Source organism: Schistocerca piceifrons, chromosome 8 (genome assembly GCF_021461385.2).
Source record: "Schistocerca piceifrons isolate TAMUIC-IGC-003096 chromosome 8, iqSchPice1.1, whole genome shotgun sequence".
Taxonomy (NCBI): Eukaryota; Metazoa; Arthropoda; class Insecta; order Orthoptera; family Acrididae; genus Schistocerca; species Schistocerca piceifrons.
The window spans coordinates 54,453,740-54,474,303 of NC_060145.1; the positions used below are offsets into that span (position 1 = coordinate 54,453,740).

The following is a 20,564-nucleotide window of genomic DNA, read 5'->3' on the forward strand; positions in this document are numbered from 1 at the left end:
TTGCAGTAAGTACTGGGAGATGAAGAAGCTTGCACACGATAGAGTAGCATGGAGAACTGCATCAAACCAGTCTCAGGACTGAAGACCACAGCAACAACAATATAATTTTATATAAATTTAATCATAGAGAATCGTTGAAACAAAAAAACTGAAAAGTTACATGACATGTACTATACACCATATATTAAAGAATTAGGTATCTAAGAAGACGCCCTTATTATAATTCACTCCTGTGTCAAAATTTCAAAGCAATCTGTCAAGAACTTTGAGAGAATAATTATTTTGAACAAACCAACATTTACATTTTTATAACGTTTCCTTTCGTATTACGTACATATCAGATAACGTTTCGGTGGGTATATAAAAACACCTGAGTATTCGAATGCAATGTTGTATCAAAATTTGAAAGCAATCGGAGAAGGACATTCGGAGATATGAAAATTTTAAGAATGGAACACCTACGTTTGTAGTTACATACAAACTGTAAAACTCCTAAAGTGTTTGACCGAATGCTTTGCAACTTCGACACGATGTTGCATTCAAATACGCATGTGTTTTATGTGGTGTCACCGCCAGACACCACACATGCTAGGTGGTAGCCTTTAAATCGGCCGCGGTCCGTTAGTATCCGTCGGTCCCGCGTGTCGCCACTATCAGTGATTGCAGACCGAGCGCCGCCACACGGCAGGTCTAGTCTAGAGAGACTCCCTAGCACTCACCCCAGTTGTACAGCCGACTTTGCTAGCGATGGTTCACTGTCTACATACGCTCTCATTTGCAGAGACGACAGTTTAGCATAGCCTTCAGCTACGTCATTTCCTACGACCTAGCAAGGCGCCATATTCGGTTACTATGAATGTATTCTGAACAGATAATATTGTGAATCATGTACCGTCAAGAGCGATGTTCATCATTAATAGATTAAAGTTAAGTATCAAACTAATTACGTCCGCTTTCTGAATTCTAATTCCTTGTCATGTTCCAGACGTCACGTCAGCCTGCGTGAGCTAAAACGCGTACATTTCGGCCTCCACTAGTAACACAACATTTTATATACCTTTTTTAATAGTATGTAATAAATAATGTTTTATAAATTTAATAATATGGAATCTCAATACGATGATGATGATGATGATGGGCGTTTGGCGTCACTGGCCGGGAGGCCCCTCGCGGGGCAGGTCCGGCCGCCATATCGCAGGTCTTATTACAGTCGGCGCCACATTGGGCGACCTGCACGCCGGATGGGGATGAAATGATGATGAACACAACACAACACCCAGTCCCTGAGCGGAGAAAATCTCCGACCCAGCCGGGAATCGAACTCGGGCCCAGAGGACGGCAATCCGTCACGCTGACCACTCAGCTACTGGGGCGGACATCTCAATACGATTACATTACATGTTAAAGAAATGGGTGTAGTACAACACGCCTCTATTAGAAATTAGAATGCAATGTTGCGTAAAAATTTGAAAGCAATCGGTCGGAGATTAACAATTGTGAACAAACCAACATTTACGTTTTTATTTATGTCTCACCTGGTAGACTGCCATGGATTTCTTGACCGCGGATGGAGTGAAGATGGCGGCGTGCGCCAGCGTGGTGTCCTTGAGGTCGAGGATGACTGTGGCACCGCAGACAATGGCCGAGTCGTCCTCGTTGAGGGACAGGTCGCCGCCCATGAAAAGCAGCCGGAAGAGGTAGTCAGCGGTCACTTTCTTGGGGTCCAGCCTGCCCAGGCGCAGAACCGTTATGCGCCGCCCTTCTTTGTCCACCTTGGGCAGGTAACTGATGAACCTGCCGGAGAACCGGGAGGGACACGTAGTCTCGTCGTGCTAGGGATGTGCTAGATTAGATTAGATTCAGGTCACGTTCCACAGACTCAAAAAATGAGATGATTCTCGTGGGTGTGGAACATGTGACTATCCAGCAGTTGTCACTCGCGCTGGTTCAGACTGGAACGCCCTGCCACAAGATCTCCGTATCCACCTTGTGGCCAGGTTGGGAGCACGTTGCAGACCACGCACCCCATTAGGAACCATGTCCCGCCGTTTGTAATGCCCAGCGAACCATAATTAATCACGGTGGCTTCAGTGTAATTATAATACGAATAAATGAACCATTTCTGTTCATTTCATTGCGCTGTTCTTTCAGTTACTTTCTGTAGTTACCTTCTGTGCTATACGGAAGCAGTTCTCTCCCTGTATGATACAAGTTTAATCGAGTTACTGTACGTAGCACTGACACGTAAGCTACTATAGTACTACAGTTTTGCAAGCAGTTGTAGTAGAAACTTCATGTTCTTCTAGTGATGCGAACAAATGAAATGAAACTACCTCCGAGCTGTTGGTAAGTACAATCTGGGGTTTAGTGAAAGGTAGACGGGCGCATGGGAAGGGGGGTGGCAGGGCGGAGACGAAGAGAGAGAGGGAGGGAGAAAGAGAGAGAGAGAGAGAGAGAGAGAGAGAGAGAGAGAGAGAGAGAGAGAGAGAGGCACCAGGATAGGCGAGATGAGATAGGTATGATACGGTATATCTATGTTTGGTACAGGAATGAGGAAATTGTGTTCATTGCTTCTTCTTAGGATGTTGTATTACTTTCTGTTTTCAGCAATGACTGTCTACTAATACAATACCGGCACAAGAAGCAAGAAACACAATTTCCTTAATTAAGGAAGGGATAGAAACACAGAAATCTTTTTATTAATCTTGCGTATCGAGATTTCGGCTATAAATAGCCATCTTGAGTACTAAAATACAAGGACATTATAGAATAAGAACTGATTTACGTGAAACAATAAATAAAACACAACAACGTGAAACAATAAGTGAAACACAACTTTATCCAATAGCTACGATCCATTCTAGTCAACTTACCATTCGACATCGTGTAATCTCCCCACGGAAAATTACCCTCTACCACGCAATAATTAATAATGGTCAACCAAATCACCCACATGTATTTACGTTTGAAAAGTATATGATCAGATTTTCTAGTAATATATGCGCCGACAGCTCGTCGACGCCAAGGTATTTTTCTAGTACGTTTATTCTTTGGAACAACAGAGGTACAGATATGTATGCTCCATGGTTATTATAGGGGGAAAAAGGAACAGCTTCGGAAGTATCGGTTGGAAGATTATCGGATTGCTAAAAGAGATTTATTTACCCGTCTTCGCGCTAAAGCGAGCTAGGAAGTTTGTGCCGCTAGCGTGATATATAAAGAGAAAGAGAACCCTGTAAAAGAAAATTACATGAGACTTGGAACCAACAGAAAACGGAACATGTACGAAAATGGATTCAATATACAATTTTCCTCAGAAATAAGGTTTGTGACCATTTTATTCTAGAGTGCATGACGAATGAGTTCTATGTCTGAATCATTGGTGATTGTCTGGGCCCTGTAATTAATTGGGAAGTTTCAGCTGTGACGAAGAGAGCCTGCAATCTCTGAGTTTTTTGAAATCGTCCAAAAAGGCTTCGTCCACATCTGAAATTTTAGATCTGTCGTAAACTGAACGAATTGTTCAAACGATCGATTTTCCCAACTGAATGCAGCGCTTAATAATAATAACAAATGTAAAGATCTTTTCTAGCAAGCCAGCCGCTGAATATTAAGACGAAGGGCTCCACCAGAGAGTCTACTAGGCTGATTTCACGTAAATAATATAGTTAAACTGTACACAGATAAAAGACAGAGAGAGAGAGAGAGAGAGAGAGAGAGAGAGAGAGAGAGCGAATGAAATTCGAGAAATTACTCAGAATCCTCCATTAGCATAATTGTTTGTCTGTCTTTTCACGGATCAGCCTAATAAGAAAACACGAAGCCCCGACTTTATTGTACCGATTTATGTGTGAGGGTGAAAGAGCGATAAAGACGACAGATACACTTATGTACAGACAAAACATTACACCAAGTTAGCGGCAAGCTGCATTCATATAGACTTTCATCATTTACAGAGTAGAATTCATTATAATTGGTTAAAAACCATTAAAAAGCCAAGATCGCACAAAATATTTTTTATTCAGGACAACCAGTTTCAACAGTTTTTGCTGTCATCTTAAGGTCTTAAACATCTTTTTGTAGTAAAACACGTCCATTTTACGCTGTCAAGTAGAAAAAACTCAGCACGTTATAAACGTCTGTCATCGCTAAAATTTTTAAAAACAGAAAGCGATGACAATAGGCATGCTGACTCCTGAGTTACAGAGGCAGGCCATATGCATATATGCATTCGAGGCGTCCCAGGAGGAATGGTGAATATTCAGGAATATGACAGGGACGACCATTCGAAGCAAAAAAGTCTGGCAAACATGGGCTCTTAAATGCTTTCCATAGGAGGTATGAGCACTTTTTATTTGATACTGTGAAAGAAATCTCTTCTACTGCAAGCTCTTCAAAAAAATGGTTCAAATGGCTCTGAGCACTATGGGACATAACATTTATGGTCATCAGTCCCCTAGAACTTAGAACTACTTAAACCTAACTAACCTAAGGACATCACACAACACCCAGTCATCACGTGCAAGCACTTCGCTTTCTGTATTTTGGGAGGAGTTAGTAGAGACAAAAACAAGAAAAACTGAACAGTACACATGGGCTCCAAAGTGCTTTCTTTAATAAATTATGAGCAATTGTTCAGAAGAAAAGATGTGTTTCACAGTAGCGAAGATGAAAAAGTGGTAGTAGTTCTTGAGATATTCATTTTAGAGTCCATGTTTACTACAAATTTTTGCTGCATACGGAGTGATTTTTAATGGCTGATAACTGCTTTACTTATTTTGTGTGGCGATGATTTGATAGCTGGAGAAACGTCTGTTCTCGACCTATTACTCCAAGATGCTATAGCTGACACCGCCGCCATAACACCTCATTATTAGATTGGTGTATAGATTCAGCCTTACAATTCTTGTGATTTGTCTGTGGGTCCATCTATGCTGGGCTCAGTTCTTCCTCAGCATCGAATCTCTTTCTTCCGTACAGGTTTCTAGCCGGCTGCGGCGGCCGAGCGGTTCTAGGCGCTTCAATCCGGAACCACGCGACTGCTGCCGCCGCAGGTTCGAATCCTGCCCCGGGCATGGATGTGTGTGAAGTCCTTAGGTTAGTTAGGTTTAAGTTGTTCAACGTTCTAGCGGACTGATGACCCCAGATGTTAAGTCCCATAGTGCTCAGAGCCATTTGAACCATTTGAACAGGTTTCTATAAGTGAAGTAACTATAAAACAAAACAGTGCTCCTCCACTTAAATAAAGTGTACGTTGGTTCCAATGAACTCTGTATATTGTACAAACTTTCATAAAAAGTTACGCGTTACCTGGGAAGTTATTGCTCCCAGAACTATTTAAATTACTATCTCAAAGACCTCTCAATCACATGGCAGTGTGTAACAACAATCGCTTATATACATCATATTCGTCTTCCTTAGTGCCGGAGATCTTCCATCGTACCCGAGATCTTTCATTCCTCCTGGCTCCACGAATATTACAAATTCTCTCCATCAGGTAGACTCCGCACCTGTTGAGTAACACTTTCCCACAGTGTGCTTCCCGGTGTTTACAAACTAATAGCGAGCACGTCTTCACTCTGAGCTCTACATGCCCTGCCGTGAATGTCATTGATCACAACATAGTGCCGTCTCCCAAAATATAGAAAGGAAAGGGCTTGCAGTAGAGGAGATTCGTTTCACAGTATCGAAGATGAGGAAGTATTCATAGCTCTTAAGGGATTCTTTTTAGAGCCCATGTTGACTAGACTTTGTTGCTTCGAGTGAGCGTTCCCGTCACGTCCGTGAATACTGACCATTCCTTCTGGTACATTCTGTACGCACACTTCCTGAAAAAAATGAAGGACCAGAAGACATGGTCACATGTTACTGTAACTTCGTACCCATTCACACCATCGGCAGGTACGTAAATGGTTAGAGTTGCATTTCCGAGAGACAAGTAGAACAGCCACCATTGTGCATTACTGGTATTTAGCATTGTAACCAGAGCTGGTTGAGTATAAAAGGGGCTCACCAGCTTGAAATTTTGAGAGATCACTGTAAAGGCTATGGAGATACAGCGCACCCGCGTGAGACAGCGTTATAGGCAACTGACAGAGTTCGAATGGGGCCTCATTGTGCGTCTCGATTTGGCAGGCTGGTCGACTTGTGCAATATGCAGATTTGTGGGGCATTGGAATGTGACCGTGGCGCAGTGCTGGACTGCATGGGAGTGTGAGGGCGGGCGCACAAATCGCCAAGATTCTCGTCGGCAGTGTGTGGCCGTCAGAATAGAGCATCACCGTGCTGGCACCAGGCATCTGCGGCTGCCATCCGAGACCAAGTAAAGGACGTCCTGAAACGTTCTTTGTCATCTCGTACCTTTGGTCAGAGACGAGCAGAAGCCGAGCTAGCCAATTACTGACCCATAACTAGGCTGCCATTTACTCCACGACAGAAATCGCTACGTCTGGAGTGTTGCCGTCATAGGGAATCAAGGAATTCTGATGAATGGAGTCGTATCGTATTCAGTTCTGCACTACCCCGCACGACTATCGTCGGCGGAGATTCTAAACCCAGCTTTCAAAAACTCTTTTACGGTAGAGGACTGCAGCACCATTCCCCCTTTCAATTATCGAACAAACGCAAGGATGGCTGACATAGTGTTTAGTGCATCTGCGATTGTAAAACAGTTAAGATCATTAGACGCCAGGAAGGCATCTGGCCCAGACGGTATCCCCGTAAGATTTTATGTTGACTATGCTACAAATATAGCTCCATTCTTATCCATCATCTGTCAGAGATCATTGGAACAGCGGTAAGTTCCACGGGTCTGGAAGAAGGCCCAGGTAGTAGCAATCAATAAAAAGGGTAGAAAATCGGATGCACATAATTACCGGCCAGTTTCACTGACATCAATTTGTTGTAGAATCGTGGGACATATTTTGTGTTCAGACATAATGACCTTTCTAGACTCTGAGAAGCTCATCTGCAGAAACCAGCACGGTTTTGGGAAACAGCGGTCATGCGAGACACAGCTGACCCTCTTTGTGCATGATATACAACAGGCTCTAGATACCGGCTCCTAGGTTGATGCCATATTTCTCGACTTTCGAAAGGCGTTCGACTCAGTTCCGCACTGTCGCTTGCTCCAAAAACTGCGCGCTTACGGTCTATCCGATGACATATGCGTTTGTATAGAAAGTTTTCTAACAGACAGGGAGCAGTATGTGGTCCTGAACGGAGTGACGTCAACAGAAACAAGCGTAACTTCAGGTGTGCCCCGCGGTAGCGTGATAGGTTCTCTGCTTTTTACGATTTACATAAACGACCTGGTTGATGGTATTGACAGCGGAATTAGACTGTTTGCCGATGATGCTGTAGTCTACAGGAAAGTAGTATCACATGAAAGTTGTGAACAAATCAATGAGGATTTGCAGGAAATAAATGCGTGGTGTAGTGACTGGCAGTTATCTCTCAATATTAGTAAGTGTAACCTACTGCGTGTAACAAGGCGAAAATCCCCATTAATGTACCAGTACAAAATAAATGCTCAGTCTTTGGAACATCCGTCAAGTATCTTGGTGAGACTATTCGAAATGATCTCAAACGGAATGATCAGATTACACAAGTAACGGGTAAGGCGAACTCTAGATTGCGGTATATTGGCAGAATACTGAAGCGATGCAGCCCTTCAACAAAGGAAATAGCTTACAATACGTTAGTTCGTCCAGTCTTATTGTTCGCCTGTATGGGACCGTTACCACTTGAGTCTGATTCAAGAGATTGAGAAGGTCCAAAGAAGAGCGGCAAGATTCGTGACTAATATGTTTAGCCATCGCGAGAGGGTTACAAACCTCATAAAAAGTTTTAAGTGGGACACACTTGCAGATAGACGGCGCGCTAAATGGAAGGGGCTGCTCACTAAATTCCGAAATCAGATCTTCACCGAGGATGTAGAGCATATATTATTACCACCAACTTTCAAATCGCGCAATGATCACCATTCAAAGATAACGGAAATTAGAGCTCGTACTGGGGCGTTCAGACAGTCGTTTTTCCCTCGCGCGATCCGCGAATGGAACGGAGAGGCGGAAAAATGACTTTGGCGCGAATTGTGCCCTCCGCCACACACCGCTTGGTAGATAGCGGAGTATATATGTAAATGTAGAACTCCCATTCTGTCAAGTCATGGCTGGTAGTGACAGAAGGAAATCTCACGACACAACGGTACTCTAAAATGGTCCAAATGGCTCTGAGCACTATGAGACTTAACAACTATGGTCATCAGTCCCCCAGAACTTAGAACTACTTAAACCTAACTAACCTAAGGACAGCACACAACACCCAGCCATCACGAGGCAGAGAAAATCCCTGACCCCGCCGGGAATCGAACCCGGGAACCCGGGCGTGGGAAGCGAGAACGCTACCGCACGACCACGAGATGCGGGCTCACAACGGTACTCTCGTTGCCAGCAAGATCCTGAGGTGTGTCCCTGATGGAACACGTGTGTGATGTAAACTGCCTGCTACTCACAGTATTCAGGATATCAAGGATCAGTTACAACAGCTGAGGGGCAGCTTGTCTCAGAAGAGAATAAAACTGCTCTGTGTCACACTGCCATGTCCTTTGTAAAGTGGACTCGATACCGTAATCACTGACATAACACCACATACCTTCGCAAAGTGTCACGTTTCATTTCGGTTCCTCTTCTGCTTCTGGGTGTTTCACTCTTTCTGTCAGGCTCTGTATTCATTTATAGGTAAAGGTCGTTTGCCGATTCCCGCAGTTACACTGCTTACAGTTTTGGATGTTAGTGTAGCGGATGGGGGCACACACATTAATTGCATGAAAACAGGAATCATGTTGAGACTGAGGAGCAATCGTCCTGGCAGATTAAAACTATATGGCGCACCGGGACTCTAGTCAGGTACCTTTGCATTCCGCAGAAAAAAATGAATTGATCGTACGGCGCCGGCCGTGGTGGCCGAGCGGTTCTAGGCGCTACAGTCAGGAACCGCGCGACCGCTACGGTCGCAGGTTCGAATCCTACGTCGGGCATGGGTGTGTGTGATGTCCTTAGGTTATTTAGGTTTAAGAAGTTCTAAGTTATAGGGAACTGATGACCTCAGAAGTTGAGTCCCATAGTGCTCAGAGCCATTTGAACCATTTGATCGTATGGTACTGATGATCGGAAATTCTCCTTCCTGGGGAAGTTCGGCCGCTGGGCTATGTGTCTTCTCAGTTGGCGCCACACTGGGCTATTTGCGTGTCGATGATGATGATTACTCAGCGGCCAGTCCCCGAGCGGAGAAAATTTTCCAACCCTGCTGGGAATCGAACGCGGGCCCTTTGTATGGTAATCAGACACAATGACCACTCAGCCAAGAGGACGGACTTCCGATGGAAATCCTCTACCGACTGAGAGGTCCAGATACACTCACTGTCGTTGTTTTACCTACCCCAGTACCTCTCTTCTGCTTGACAAACCACTTAAATTCTGCTGCATATCTTTCAGGAGTATTACTCCTGAGATAAAGGATGTTTGAGATGATGTGGCTTAGCCACAGCCTAAAGAACATTGCCAGAATAAATTTTTCACTCTGTAGCGGAGTGTTGATCGATTTGAAGCTTCTGATCGGGATTCGAAGCCGAAACTTTGAAAATGGGTGATTAAAATGAATTGTGAGGATGGATTATGAGTAATATCTGGATTGGTCAGTCGGTAGAACACTGGCCAGCAGAGGGAAAGATTGCAAGTTCGAGTCCCAGACTGCGACACAATTTTAATTTGCCGGTAAGTTTCAAATCAACGCACACTCCGCTGGAGAGTGACCATTAATTCTAGATCCAGTTGAAGTTGGTGTTCTTACCCAGCGTCGAGCATGTACTGAATTTTGGGGTCGAAGGGGTCTCGGTTCTTGTAGAACTCCGGAGCGGCCGTCTTCATGGTGTAGTACATGTCCAGCTTCTCCTTGGTGCGCTGCAGGGAGAACTTGCAGCCTCGCAGAAACGTCACGATCCACTGGTCATCTGGAACAGCAAAGTGAAATCATTGTAAAACTTTTATCCCTTCGGTATTTGGAGCACTGCGACTGTCTTGTTAAAGGTTTCAGGAATTACTGCAACCAATCGCCGTTTTTTCTTCAATTTTTATTTACTCACGACCGGTTTCGAATCGCCTGGCGATTCGTCATCAGATGATACAATTTAGTTTGGAGTATTGTGGGGGTCGTGCATTGCTTTTATTCTTGCTGCAAGCACTGCTCTGGAAAACATAATGTATGCTTTCCAGTACCGTTTAACGATGTCCGAAAGAACAGCTACCATCGGTGACCATGCAGCGCTCTAGAATGAAATGATAATTAAATCAAGACACTACGGTGCTGACAGGCGTTGATATACATCAACGGGGACATTTGAAAATACGTGGCCCGACTGGCACTCGAACTCGGGATCTCCTGCTTACATGGCAGATGCTGTATCCATCTGAGCCACCGAGGGCACAGAGAATAGTGCGACTGCAGGGACTTATCCCTTGCACGCTCCCCGTGAGACCCACATTCCCAGCTTAATGTCCACACACTACATTCGTAGTGTCCCTGCCCATTACACTCATTACTCGCGGCAGACAATCTTACCGAGTGCCGTAAGAGGTCGGGCAATGTGTGTGCATCCGCACAGAAGGAGGTCAACGGCCGGTTAGCCTTAATGAGTGTAATGGGCAGGGGCACCACGAATGTAGTGTGTGGACATTAAGTTGGGAATGTGGGTCTCACGTGGAGCGTGCAAAGGATAAATCCCTGGAGTCGCACTATTCTCTGTGCCCTCGGTGGCTCAAATGGATAGCTCGTCGTGTTCAGTCAGAGAGCTGCTTTGCCCCTGTAATAAAAAAAAAAAAACTGAGTGGACAGATCAACAAACGAAGTTGACCAGATGTCATGCGACGTCCGCAACGACCAAATAAAAACCGACGGGTTCGAGTCCCGGTCGGTGCGCACATTTTCAACTGTCCCCGTTGATGTATATCAACGCCTGTCAGCAGTGTAGAGTCTTGATTTAATTATCAATCCTGCTTTCGTCTTCGTTTTAATCGAGGCCAGTGGGCTTCAGGCGTGAAGAAACCGTGACGTGTAGCACACGTGATTCGAATAGCACTCTGATAAAACTTTTCATGTGTGAGTAGAAGAGAATTCCAAACCTCTTGTTTCAGTGAAGCTCCTGCTAGTTCTTTAACACGCCGGTTACATGTTAGGAGGCATCTACATTGCGTTCCACAACAGTGTTCCAGAGCGGCTGAATACTTGCGGCTAACAAGGGAACCTCCCCATCGCACCCCCCTCAGATTTAGTTATAAGTTGGCACAGTGGATAGGCCTTGAAAAACTGAACACAGATCAATCGAGAAAACAGGAAGAAGTTATGTGGAACTATGAAAAAATAAGCAAAATGTACCAACTGAGTAGTCCATGTATATGATAGGCAACATCATGGCCAACGGGAGCTTGGGAGCGCCGTGGTCCCGTGGTTAGCGTGAGCAGCTGCGGAACGAGAGGTCCTTGGTTCAAGCCTACCCTCGGGTAAGAAGTTTAAGTTTTTATTTTCAGTTTATGTAACAAACGCTTATATTTTCATCAATTCTTGGGAGTGATTATCACATCCATAAGAAAACCTAAATCGGGCAAGGTAGAAGAATCTTTTTACCCATTCGCCAAGTGTACAAGTTAGGTGGTTAGACAACATATTCCTGTCATGTGACGCACATGCCGTCACCAGTGTCGTATAGAATATATCAGACGTGTTTTCCTGTGGAGGAATCGGTTGACCTATGACCTTGCGATCAAATGTTTTCGGTTCCCATTGGAGAGGCACGTCCTTTCGTCTACTAATCGCACGGTTTTGCGGTACGGCCGCAAAACACAGGAACTAAACTTATTACAGTGAACAGAGCCAGAGACGTCAATGAACGAACGGACAGATCATAACTTTGCGAAAATAAAGAAAGTAAACTTTTCACCCAAGGGAAAACTTGAACCAAGGACCTCTCATTCCGCAGCTGCTCACGCTAACCACGAGACCACGGCGCTCCCAAGCTCCCGTTGGCCATGATGTTGCCTATCGTACACATGGACTAGTCAGTTGGTACATTTTGCTTATTTTTTCATAGTTCCACACAACTTCTTCCTGTTTTCTCGATTGGTCTGTGTTCAGTTTTTCAAGGCCTATCCACTGTGCCAACTTATAACTAAATCTGAGGGGGGTGCGATGGGGAGGTTCCCTTGTAAGTACTTGAATGACGTCATTACGAAGCCCCAAAGAGCTGCTAATGAATATATACTTTCTTTTCCAGTTTATACTTTGTCGTGTAGTTTTGTCTGAAGACTGCAAGGAAGATTCTTTATGATCAAAAAATTTAGAGGGGATGTAGATCTTATAATGTATCCATCGTTTAAGAAGGGAATGTACAAAACTCCACTCCTGATAGAATGAAATAGGGGAAGAATGACTTTTTGGATATACGTCGCTGTGAAGGTAATTCTGAAGCTAGCTAGAGCTATGCAAATTGGTATCTGGCACCTCAGTCAGAAATTTAAAAAGAATACGTGTTTTAGCAATTTTTTGAAATTCAGCCACCAAGGGAATAAAAGTGTGGGTGAAAGTTTATTAAAATAAATAATTATTAAAAAACTGCTACAGCATTTTAAACTTATATCTATGAAAACTGATATTTGACTTCTCTGTTAGAAATTAAAAATTACATATTTCGGTGTTTTTGGAAATTCACCCCCTGAAGGGAGTGAAATGGGTGTAGAAAAGCTGTGCAAAATTATTTCATTGTAAAAACGTTCTCAAAGCTAAATCTACAAAAAATGTTACTTCTCTTCTCAATTAGATATACGAGGTGCGACAATAAAGTAATTAGACTCATTTTCTTTGCAAGATATGGTAACACTGCAGGCTTGTGTAGGCACAATATATTTGACCTTGGTCTATAAGCTGCTTCTAGTCCAAGCGGCACATCGATGCAGCTGTTCAGTCATGAGTTGTGCTGTAATACGTTAACATGTGTTTGTGTCTCTCGTCACGGAAATGGAACTGCATAATATTGCGCAACAGTATGACATTTCTTTTTGCGTTAAATTTGGTGAAAACGCAACGACAACTTACGGTAAGCTTCAGAAAGCTTTTGGAAAGGAGGTTATGTCAAGAGCTCAAGTTTTTCGTTGGCATAAAATGTATAGTGAAGGCAGAACGAACACTGAAGATGAAGACTGCACTGGACGACCATCAACCTCACGGACGGATGTCAACTTGGCCAGCGTGCATGATCTCGTACGATCTGATCGAAGATTATCCATGAAAATGATTGCGGAAGAACTGAACATCAGTTGAGAAACGGTTCGTCTAATAATAACTGAAGATCTTGGTATGAGAATGATTTGTGCAAAAATGGTCCCCAAAAATCTCACACCACAACAGCGAGAAACACGGCAAAATGTGGCAGCCGATCTCTTAGAGAAAATGGAAATCTATACACAACTGTTGAGCCGTGTTATCAGTGGTGATGAAAGTTGGTTTTTTCAGTACGATCCAGAGACAAAACGCCAAAGTTCGCAATGGTGCTCAAAGGGATCACCCAGACCAAAAAAAGCTCGCATGTCAAAGTCAAAAGTGTAATGCATGCTTGTGGGCTTCTTTGATTCCAAGGGAATTGTTCATAAAGAGTGGGTGTCTCCTGGACAAACAATTAACCAATATTACTACAAAGAAATTTTAGAAAGACTTCGTAAAAGAGTTCTTCGTGTCCGTGCCAACACTGCTGATAATTGGATTTTGCATCACGATAATACGCCATCCCATACTGCTCTGTCAGTACAACAATTCTTAACCTCAAAACAAATTTCAGTGCTACCACAGCCACCTTATTCACCAGATATCGCTCCGTGCGACTTTTTTCTATTCCAGGAGTCAAAACGTTGGTCAAGGGACACCATTTTCAAACAACACAAGATGTCCAAAAAGCTGTGACGAGGGACTTGGAGGATATTACAGAAGATGAGTTCCAGAAATGTTACCATCAATGGCAGAAGCGCTGGAAAAAGTGTGTGCAATCAGAAGAGAACTACTTTGAAGGAGACAACACTAAACTTGACTAAAACGGTAAGGCCGGCCGAAGTGGCCGTGCGGTTAAAGGTGCTGCAGTCTGGAACCGCAAGACCGCTACGGTCGCAGGTTCGAATCCTGCCTCAGGCATGGATGTTTGTGATGTCCTTAGGTTAGTTAGGTTTAACTAGTTCTAAGTTCTAGGGGACTAATGACCTCAGCAGTTGAGTCCCATAGTGCTCAGAGCCATTTAAAACGGTAAGCAACATTTTTTTTTCACTTCAGTCTCATTACTTTATTGTCACACCTCGTAAATATGTGTTAGGGATGAAAGTTTCTATGGAAATATCGCCACTAGAAAGTAAAGAGAATGATTAACAAAAACCTTGGACTCCACCTATCAGAATCGCTTTTTGATCAGAATTACATTCGGGAAAGACCATGCTTCTAAGGCCTTAATTATTGGGAACATTTTAGGTGTTGCAATTTAAAATGTCAACTGAATATATATATATTATATATATATATATATATATATATATATATATGTATGTGTGTGTGTGTGTGTGTGTGTGTGTGTGTGTGTGTGTGTGTCTACGCGAGCGAAGCAGCGGGCCCTAAGCTGGTTTTATTATGGAAAAAACTCCCAAGAACTGTTTTAATGCTATAACCAATACGTGAGAACGAAAAAATCGTTTAATATCCCAGAACACACGTTGAAGACGCCTCGTTAAAATGGCGGAACGCATCTGGGCGCGTAAGTGAAATAAAAAGAACAACGTGCAGCGTGGAAAAACGGGAAAAGGCGGTTTTCCTGTAAACTATCCCAATTTATATACCGCTGATGCGAAAATGGAAAGCACAAGAAACTTACTTTCTTAAAAGGATTGAAAAGAAATTTGGACTGTGTCTCGAAGACACCTGATAGGATTAGTTCGTGGAACATATCTCCCACAAAACCTATACGTCACTGCTAAAATGAGGTGGCACTGACTTTCAATAAGTGTTAACAATGTTACGTTTAATTTATAAACATGAAACGAAAGGCGAAAACATGACTGATATGTTAAGAGCTACTAGGGTAAAAGTGACTGGTATGAAAGGAGACAGTTAAATTCAAACAATTTATTGATGCAGCAGAAAGTGTCATAATTTTCATTAGAAACAACTGTTTTTGAGTGAAAATTTATGTTATGAACAACAAATTAATTTTATGTTGATCTTAGAAACATAAAATGACCGGTAAATTTAACAAACGGAGTTACACCACACCACATGCAGGTCAGATAATTCCTTGCATTGTGACAGTAGTATATTGACTTCAATGGGCATTGTGTTTAGAACGATCAGTGACTGGACGTACTACTCTCTGGCACGTGGCTGCTTAAGCAATACCCGCATTCTCAAAGAGACCCTCTCTGATTTCTATTCATAACTTCGCAAAGTTTCTTCACATTTTGACTACCATCTGCTGAATAGTGACAATATGATTTAAGATCTTTAGCACACATTCAAAATTTTAACCGCTGTGAAATTCAGTTTCCTCGCCAGATGAAGGTGTGTCTTCGTTCTAGCCGATTAACGTCCGTGTAACGGTACTCAACATTTGGTAGTATGAAGCGCAAAGCCGAGATGTGTGAAGCGATACAGCACCTTCTAAAATGATCATGCAAAGTAATATTTAGCGAGACGAGAGCCCTGTGTTGGAAAAAGGAATCGACCGAAAGACACATTATACTCGCAGTCGGCAGGACGACAGTTCAAATCCCTGTCCGACCATTCAGATTTCGGTTCTCCATTATTTCCCACAATAGCTCCAGGCAAATGTCAGGATTGTTTATTTGAAAAAAGCACGGCCGATCTATGGTATAAATGGAACAGCATATGAGTGGTTTAAGTCATAGCTACAGAACAGGATGCAAAAAGTCTCTTTATATGCTTCAAGTGATTCAAAGGAGTTTGCCACTTCATCTAACTGGGGTGAAATTTCATTATGTGTTCCACAAGGTTCGATCATGGGCCCCCTCCTGTTCTTGATATATTGAATGACCTCCCTTCTTATGCGAAACAAGATGCTGAACTGACGCTGTTTGCTGATGATACAAGCATAATCCAGTAAAGGAAAGTCCGATGGAAAATGATACAAATAAGTTCTTTGGAAAAGTTGTTAATTGGTTTTCTGCGAATGGGCTTCCTCTGAACTTTGAAAAAACACAGTACATTCAATTTTCTGCTGCAAAAAGTATAATTCCTTCAATAAACATAACACATCAAAAGAAGTCAGTAGCCGGGGTAGTGCATACTAAGTTTTTGGGTGTACATATAGATGAGAATCTTAATTGGAAAATTCATATTTTGGATCTCCTAGGTTCAGCAACTTTTGCAATCAGAATAATTACCAATTTGGAGGATGTAGAAATTAGTATGCTAAGATACTTCGCATACTTCCACACTCTGATGTCATACGGAATTATATTCTGGGGCAACTCAACACTTAGGCAAAAGGTATTCACTGCTCAAAAGAAAGTAGTTAGAATAATGTGTGGGGTCATAGTCGCACATATTATAGGCAACTGTTTAAAGGGCTAGGAATTCTTACAACTGCTTCACAGTACATTTACTCAGTAATGAAATTTTTTCACAACAACATGGACCAGTTTAAAATCAACAGCGACATTCATGATTACAATACCAGAAAAAGGAAAGGCCTTCACTATCCTTTACTTAACCTATCTTTGGCACAGAAAGGGGTAAATAAAATATGCTGCTATAAAACTTTTTGATAAATTAGCAGATGAAATAAAATAACTGACAGACAGCAGTAATAATTTCAAAAACAAACTGAAATCATACCTCCTTGACAACTCCTCCTATATCATAGATGAGTTCTTGAATAAATCTGGAGATATAATATATGCATTTTTTGCCATTTAAGGGAATGGGATATATAATACAAATATTTAGGTATAACACTATAATGTAAACAAAAAAACATGTTTCCTGTGCGCATTTCTTGTGTATTTGACACGTTCCACATCATAACGGTTTTCCGTGCTATTGATCAATGGAACACGTAACTAATTAACTAACTAGCTTCGCCCTCCTTTTGTTATCCGAGTTTGTGCTCCGTCTCTGACAGCGGTGCTGTCGATGAGGCAAACTCTAAGCTTGCTTCCTTCCCTTCTTTCGAGCAAAAGAGGCAGTACGCATGTAGGCACAGAAACAGTGCATGCCACTAAAATCAGTTTATAGCCTATTTCCATCAAGAACTAGGCAACATATGTTTTATCGTTTCTGTCATCGGCAGAACAATTAACCCTTTTACTGTTTGCGATGCATATATTCGTCTAGATTTTGCGTACACCCTGTGCTACTAATGTAATGTGCATCAAGAGTGAATAATACCAGGAACGCGAATATCGGCTGTATACATAATGATGCGAACGAAGTTTGTCGACCACTGTTGTATGAAAAATTCTCGCACTTCTTGCGATGTCAATTCAGAGTAACACCTCGAGCTTTCGACGATTACCTCCATCGTCTTCGTCAGATCAAAGTGTTACGTAAATAATTCAATACGGCCATGTAGATGAACAAATTGAAATAAACTGAAAATAGGCATGGATAAGTATGTGAGTACATGTTGTAAATAGACGAAACCACTAGTAAAGAGAAACGTACGATCCGTGGGAGAGAAAAGTTAAATAAATTCTTTGCTATTTGGGAATAAGCGTACAAATGTGGCTGACAAACCGCTGCTGCGGTGGCCTTATATCGCCCAAAGACGGCTTTTGATTGGCCGATAATTATGTCATACTGTCCCAGATGGTGTCAGCGTTTACGCTCCCGCAGTAGTGCAAACATTGCGACAATATTTCTAGCTCTTCTCTGCATCCAGAGCTCGCTCCCATTTTGAGGAACGTGCATTAAATTCGGCTCCCCTTCGTCTACCTTCATTTTATCATCACGTTGACGACACGTTTGTGGTCTGGCCACGCTACGCAGTAGCTCTTGAGCACTTCCAGGAACATATGAACAGCTTGCACCCAAACACCCAGTTGAGCGTCGAGACAGAGAAAGAGAGAAGGCAGCCGTTTTCAGATGTTTTTGTACAACGGAAGTCGGCTGGACAACCAGGTCACTCAGTGTATCGCAAGCCGACGTAGACTGATTTATATCTTAACGCCCAAAGTTTTCACTATCGAATCCAGAAGAGAGCAGCTTTAAGTACACTGTTACACAGAGCAAAAACCCTTTTGACGTCGACCACTTAGATTCCGAAATTAATCATCTGAAGTATGTGTTCTCAAAGAACGGCTATGAGTCCATTGACATGAAGTCAGCTTTCTCCAAGAAACGGAAACGTAAAAGTGTTGGGCATTCCCGTGATTAGCCACCGACTGCATTCCTTCGCCTCTGCGGCGCAACATCCAGTACAATAGGCTGAGTGCTGGGAAGACGAGTTATGAGATCTATAAACGAGATGCTACGCCCTATTAAGGACAGTCTCGGCCTCAGGATTCCTGAAATTTGCAACATTCTTTGTGATCTCGGAAGCGATTACATCGGTCAGTCCATCTGCATAGTTTCCGACCGTTATGCAGAACAACGGCGTATTAAAAATCGAGAAGTGGAGAAGTATTCAGTTTTAGAGCACAACCTCACAAAAAAACACGAAATACTGTTTGATGAAACTTAAGTTCTGTCCCAGACTCCCGCATGCTAGGACTCTATAACTAAAGATAATGTGTAAGATAATCTTCAAGCGTGGCGGCGAATATAATCCGAGCGATGTATGGGATGGAGCTGTTGATGTAGAGAAGAGCCAGAGATATTGTCGCAATGTTTACGCTACAGCGGGGTCGGTGGCACCACCAGTGCAGAAATTGACACTAATCGCGACAACATGATGCAGTTATCAACCTACGACAAGCCGTCTTTGCGAAATATGGCTTTAAGCACTATGGGACTTGACATATGAGGTCATCAGTCCGCTAGACTTAGAACTACTTAAACTAACCTAAGGACATCACACACATCCATGCCCGAGGCAGGATTCGAACCTGCGACCGTAGCAGCAGCGCGGTTCCGGACTGAAGCGCCTACAACCGCTCGGCCACGGCGACTTTGCACGATATAAGGCCACCACAGTAGCTGTTTTAAGAGTCACTTGCTATTCACGAAAACGATGTGGGTACTCTTCGAAATCTTGAGGTTTTTTCCTGAACTGACGCTGCAAGAAGTCCGAGAATGTTTTATGCATACGTATCGATGTTTCAACGCAACATGAATACACGCATGACCTAAAGCGCTTCATGTGGTTGTTAGTCGTACTAACAACTTTATTAATATCCTTTATCGGTGGCTAAAGAATGTGTCTTTTTTACCACTCGCTCCTCTTGGCGGGCTTATAAAGTAGTGTTCTACGATGTGCAGGCGTAGACTGTCAAACGTAGATGTTGAAAGTGAGTAGTAAATGGTGAGAGAGGGGATTCATGTAGTTTTCTTTCCTCTTCGGATAATATTACTCAGACTATGATCGACCCTGGTCTTCAGTATCTCGAGACGGAAATTTTTTTTGTTCACGTTCCTTGCGCTCACATTCCACGCGTGAAAATGTTCAACATAAAGTCTGTTATTAGGTAAATCATAGAGAATCCAGTGCACTCTTCCTTCAAAACGTATGTAGTGACGAAAGCTCTCTCAATGTTCTATAGGTGCCGGATTTTCAAGCAGTAAGTGCAGTCGAAAAGAAGCTGTTCGGCATAAAAACATTTGCTCTGTACGACTGTGTAACTGGATTTCTTACACGGGTCCTACTACAGCTTCAATAATCACTGAAGATTATTTAGAAAAACCAGGTAGTACACTAGTAACACTACTGGAACCTCATTTGGGCAGAGAGTTGCATGACACAGGAACTGATGGTAAAATGTAAATGTCGTGTGACTAGGGCCTCCCGTCGGATAGACCATTCGCCGGGTTGTAATGTTATGTGAGCCTCACTGTCCCTTTTTTTAAAAACTAATTTGTGTCTGATTTTATTCCGAGAAGCTCAGTAATGTATGTAAATACCATAAATGTCAATTTGATTCAAAAAGTACTTTAAGCGAAGTGAAGCGAAGCGCAATCCCCGCAATGATAGTAGTTGTGAATCTTTGAGTATGGACACTAAAAAAAAGACAATTTATTTATTAAAAAAAAGAGGATTGTTAATCTGTATCTTGTGGAAAGAGGACGTGTTGCTAGGCCGTCGCTCAGACCGTATTGTTACATTTAATGAAAATTGATATTTTAGTGATAAAACCGAGTAAAGTATGTGTAAGAGTTGCCAAACAGTTATGTATACAAATTTTCTGGAAGTGAAGAATAGAAAAATCTTGTTTTTGGAAAAGGAGGTGAACTTCATTCTCGTCGCCGTCTATCAAAAGGTTTCAAATGGCTCTGAGCACTACGGGACTTAACATCTATGGTCATCAGTC

General features: G+C 42.7%; 1 protein-coding gene across 1 annotated transcript in view; it reads right to left on the reverse strand.

Moving 5' to 3' along the window:
- Positions 1-20,564, reverse strand: part of LOC124711141 (retinol-binding protein pinta-like) — an 86,134-nt gene that overhangs the window by 35,491 nt on the left and 30,079 nt on the right. Inside the window, exons 2-3 of the mRNA XM_047241036.1 lie at positions 9,853-10,012; positions 1,536-1,794 (exon numbers count right to left, since the gene is read on the reverse strand). Of these exons, the coding sequence (XP_047096992.1) occupies positions 1,536-1,794; positions 9,853-10,012 (419 nt within the window). The remainder of the gene's footprint in view (positions 1-1,535; positions 1,795-9,852; positions 10,013-20,564) is intronic.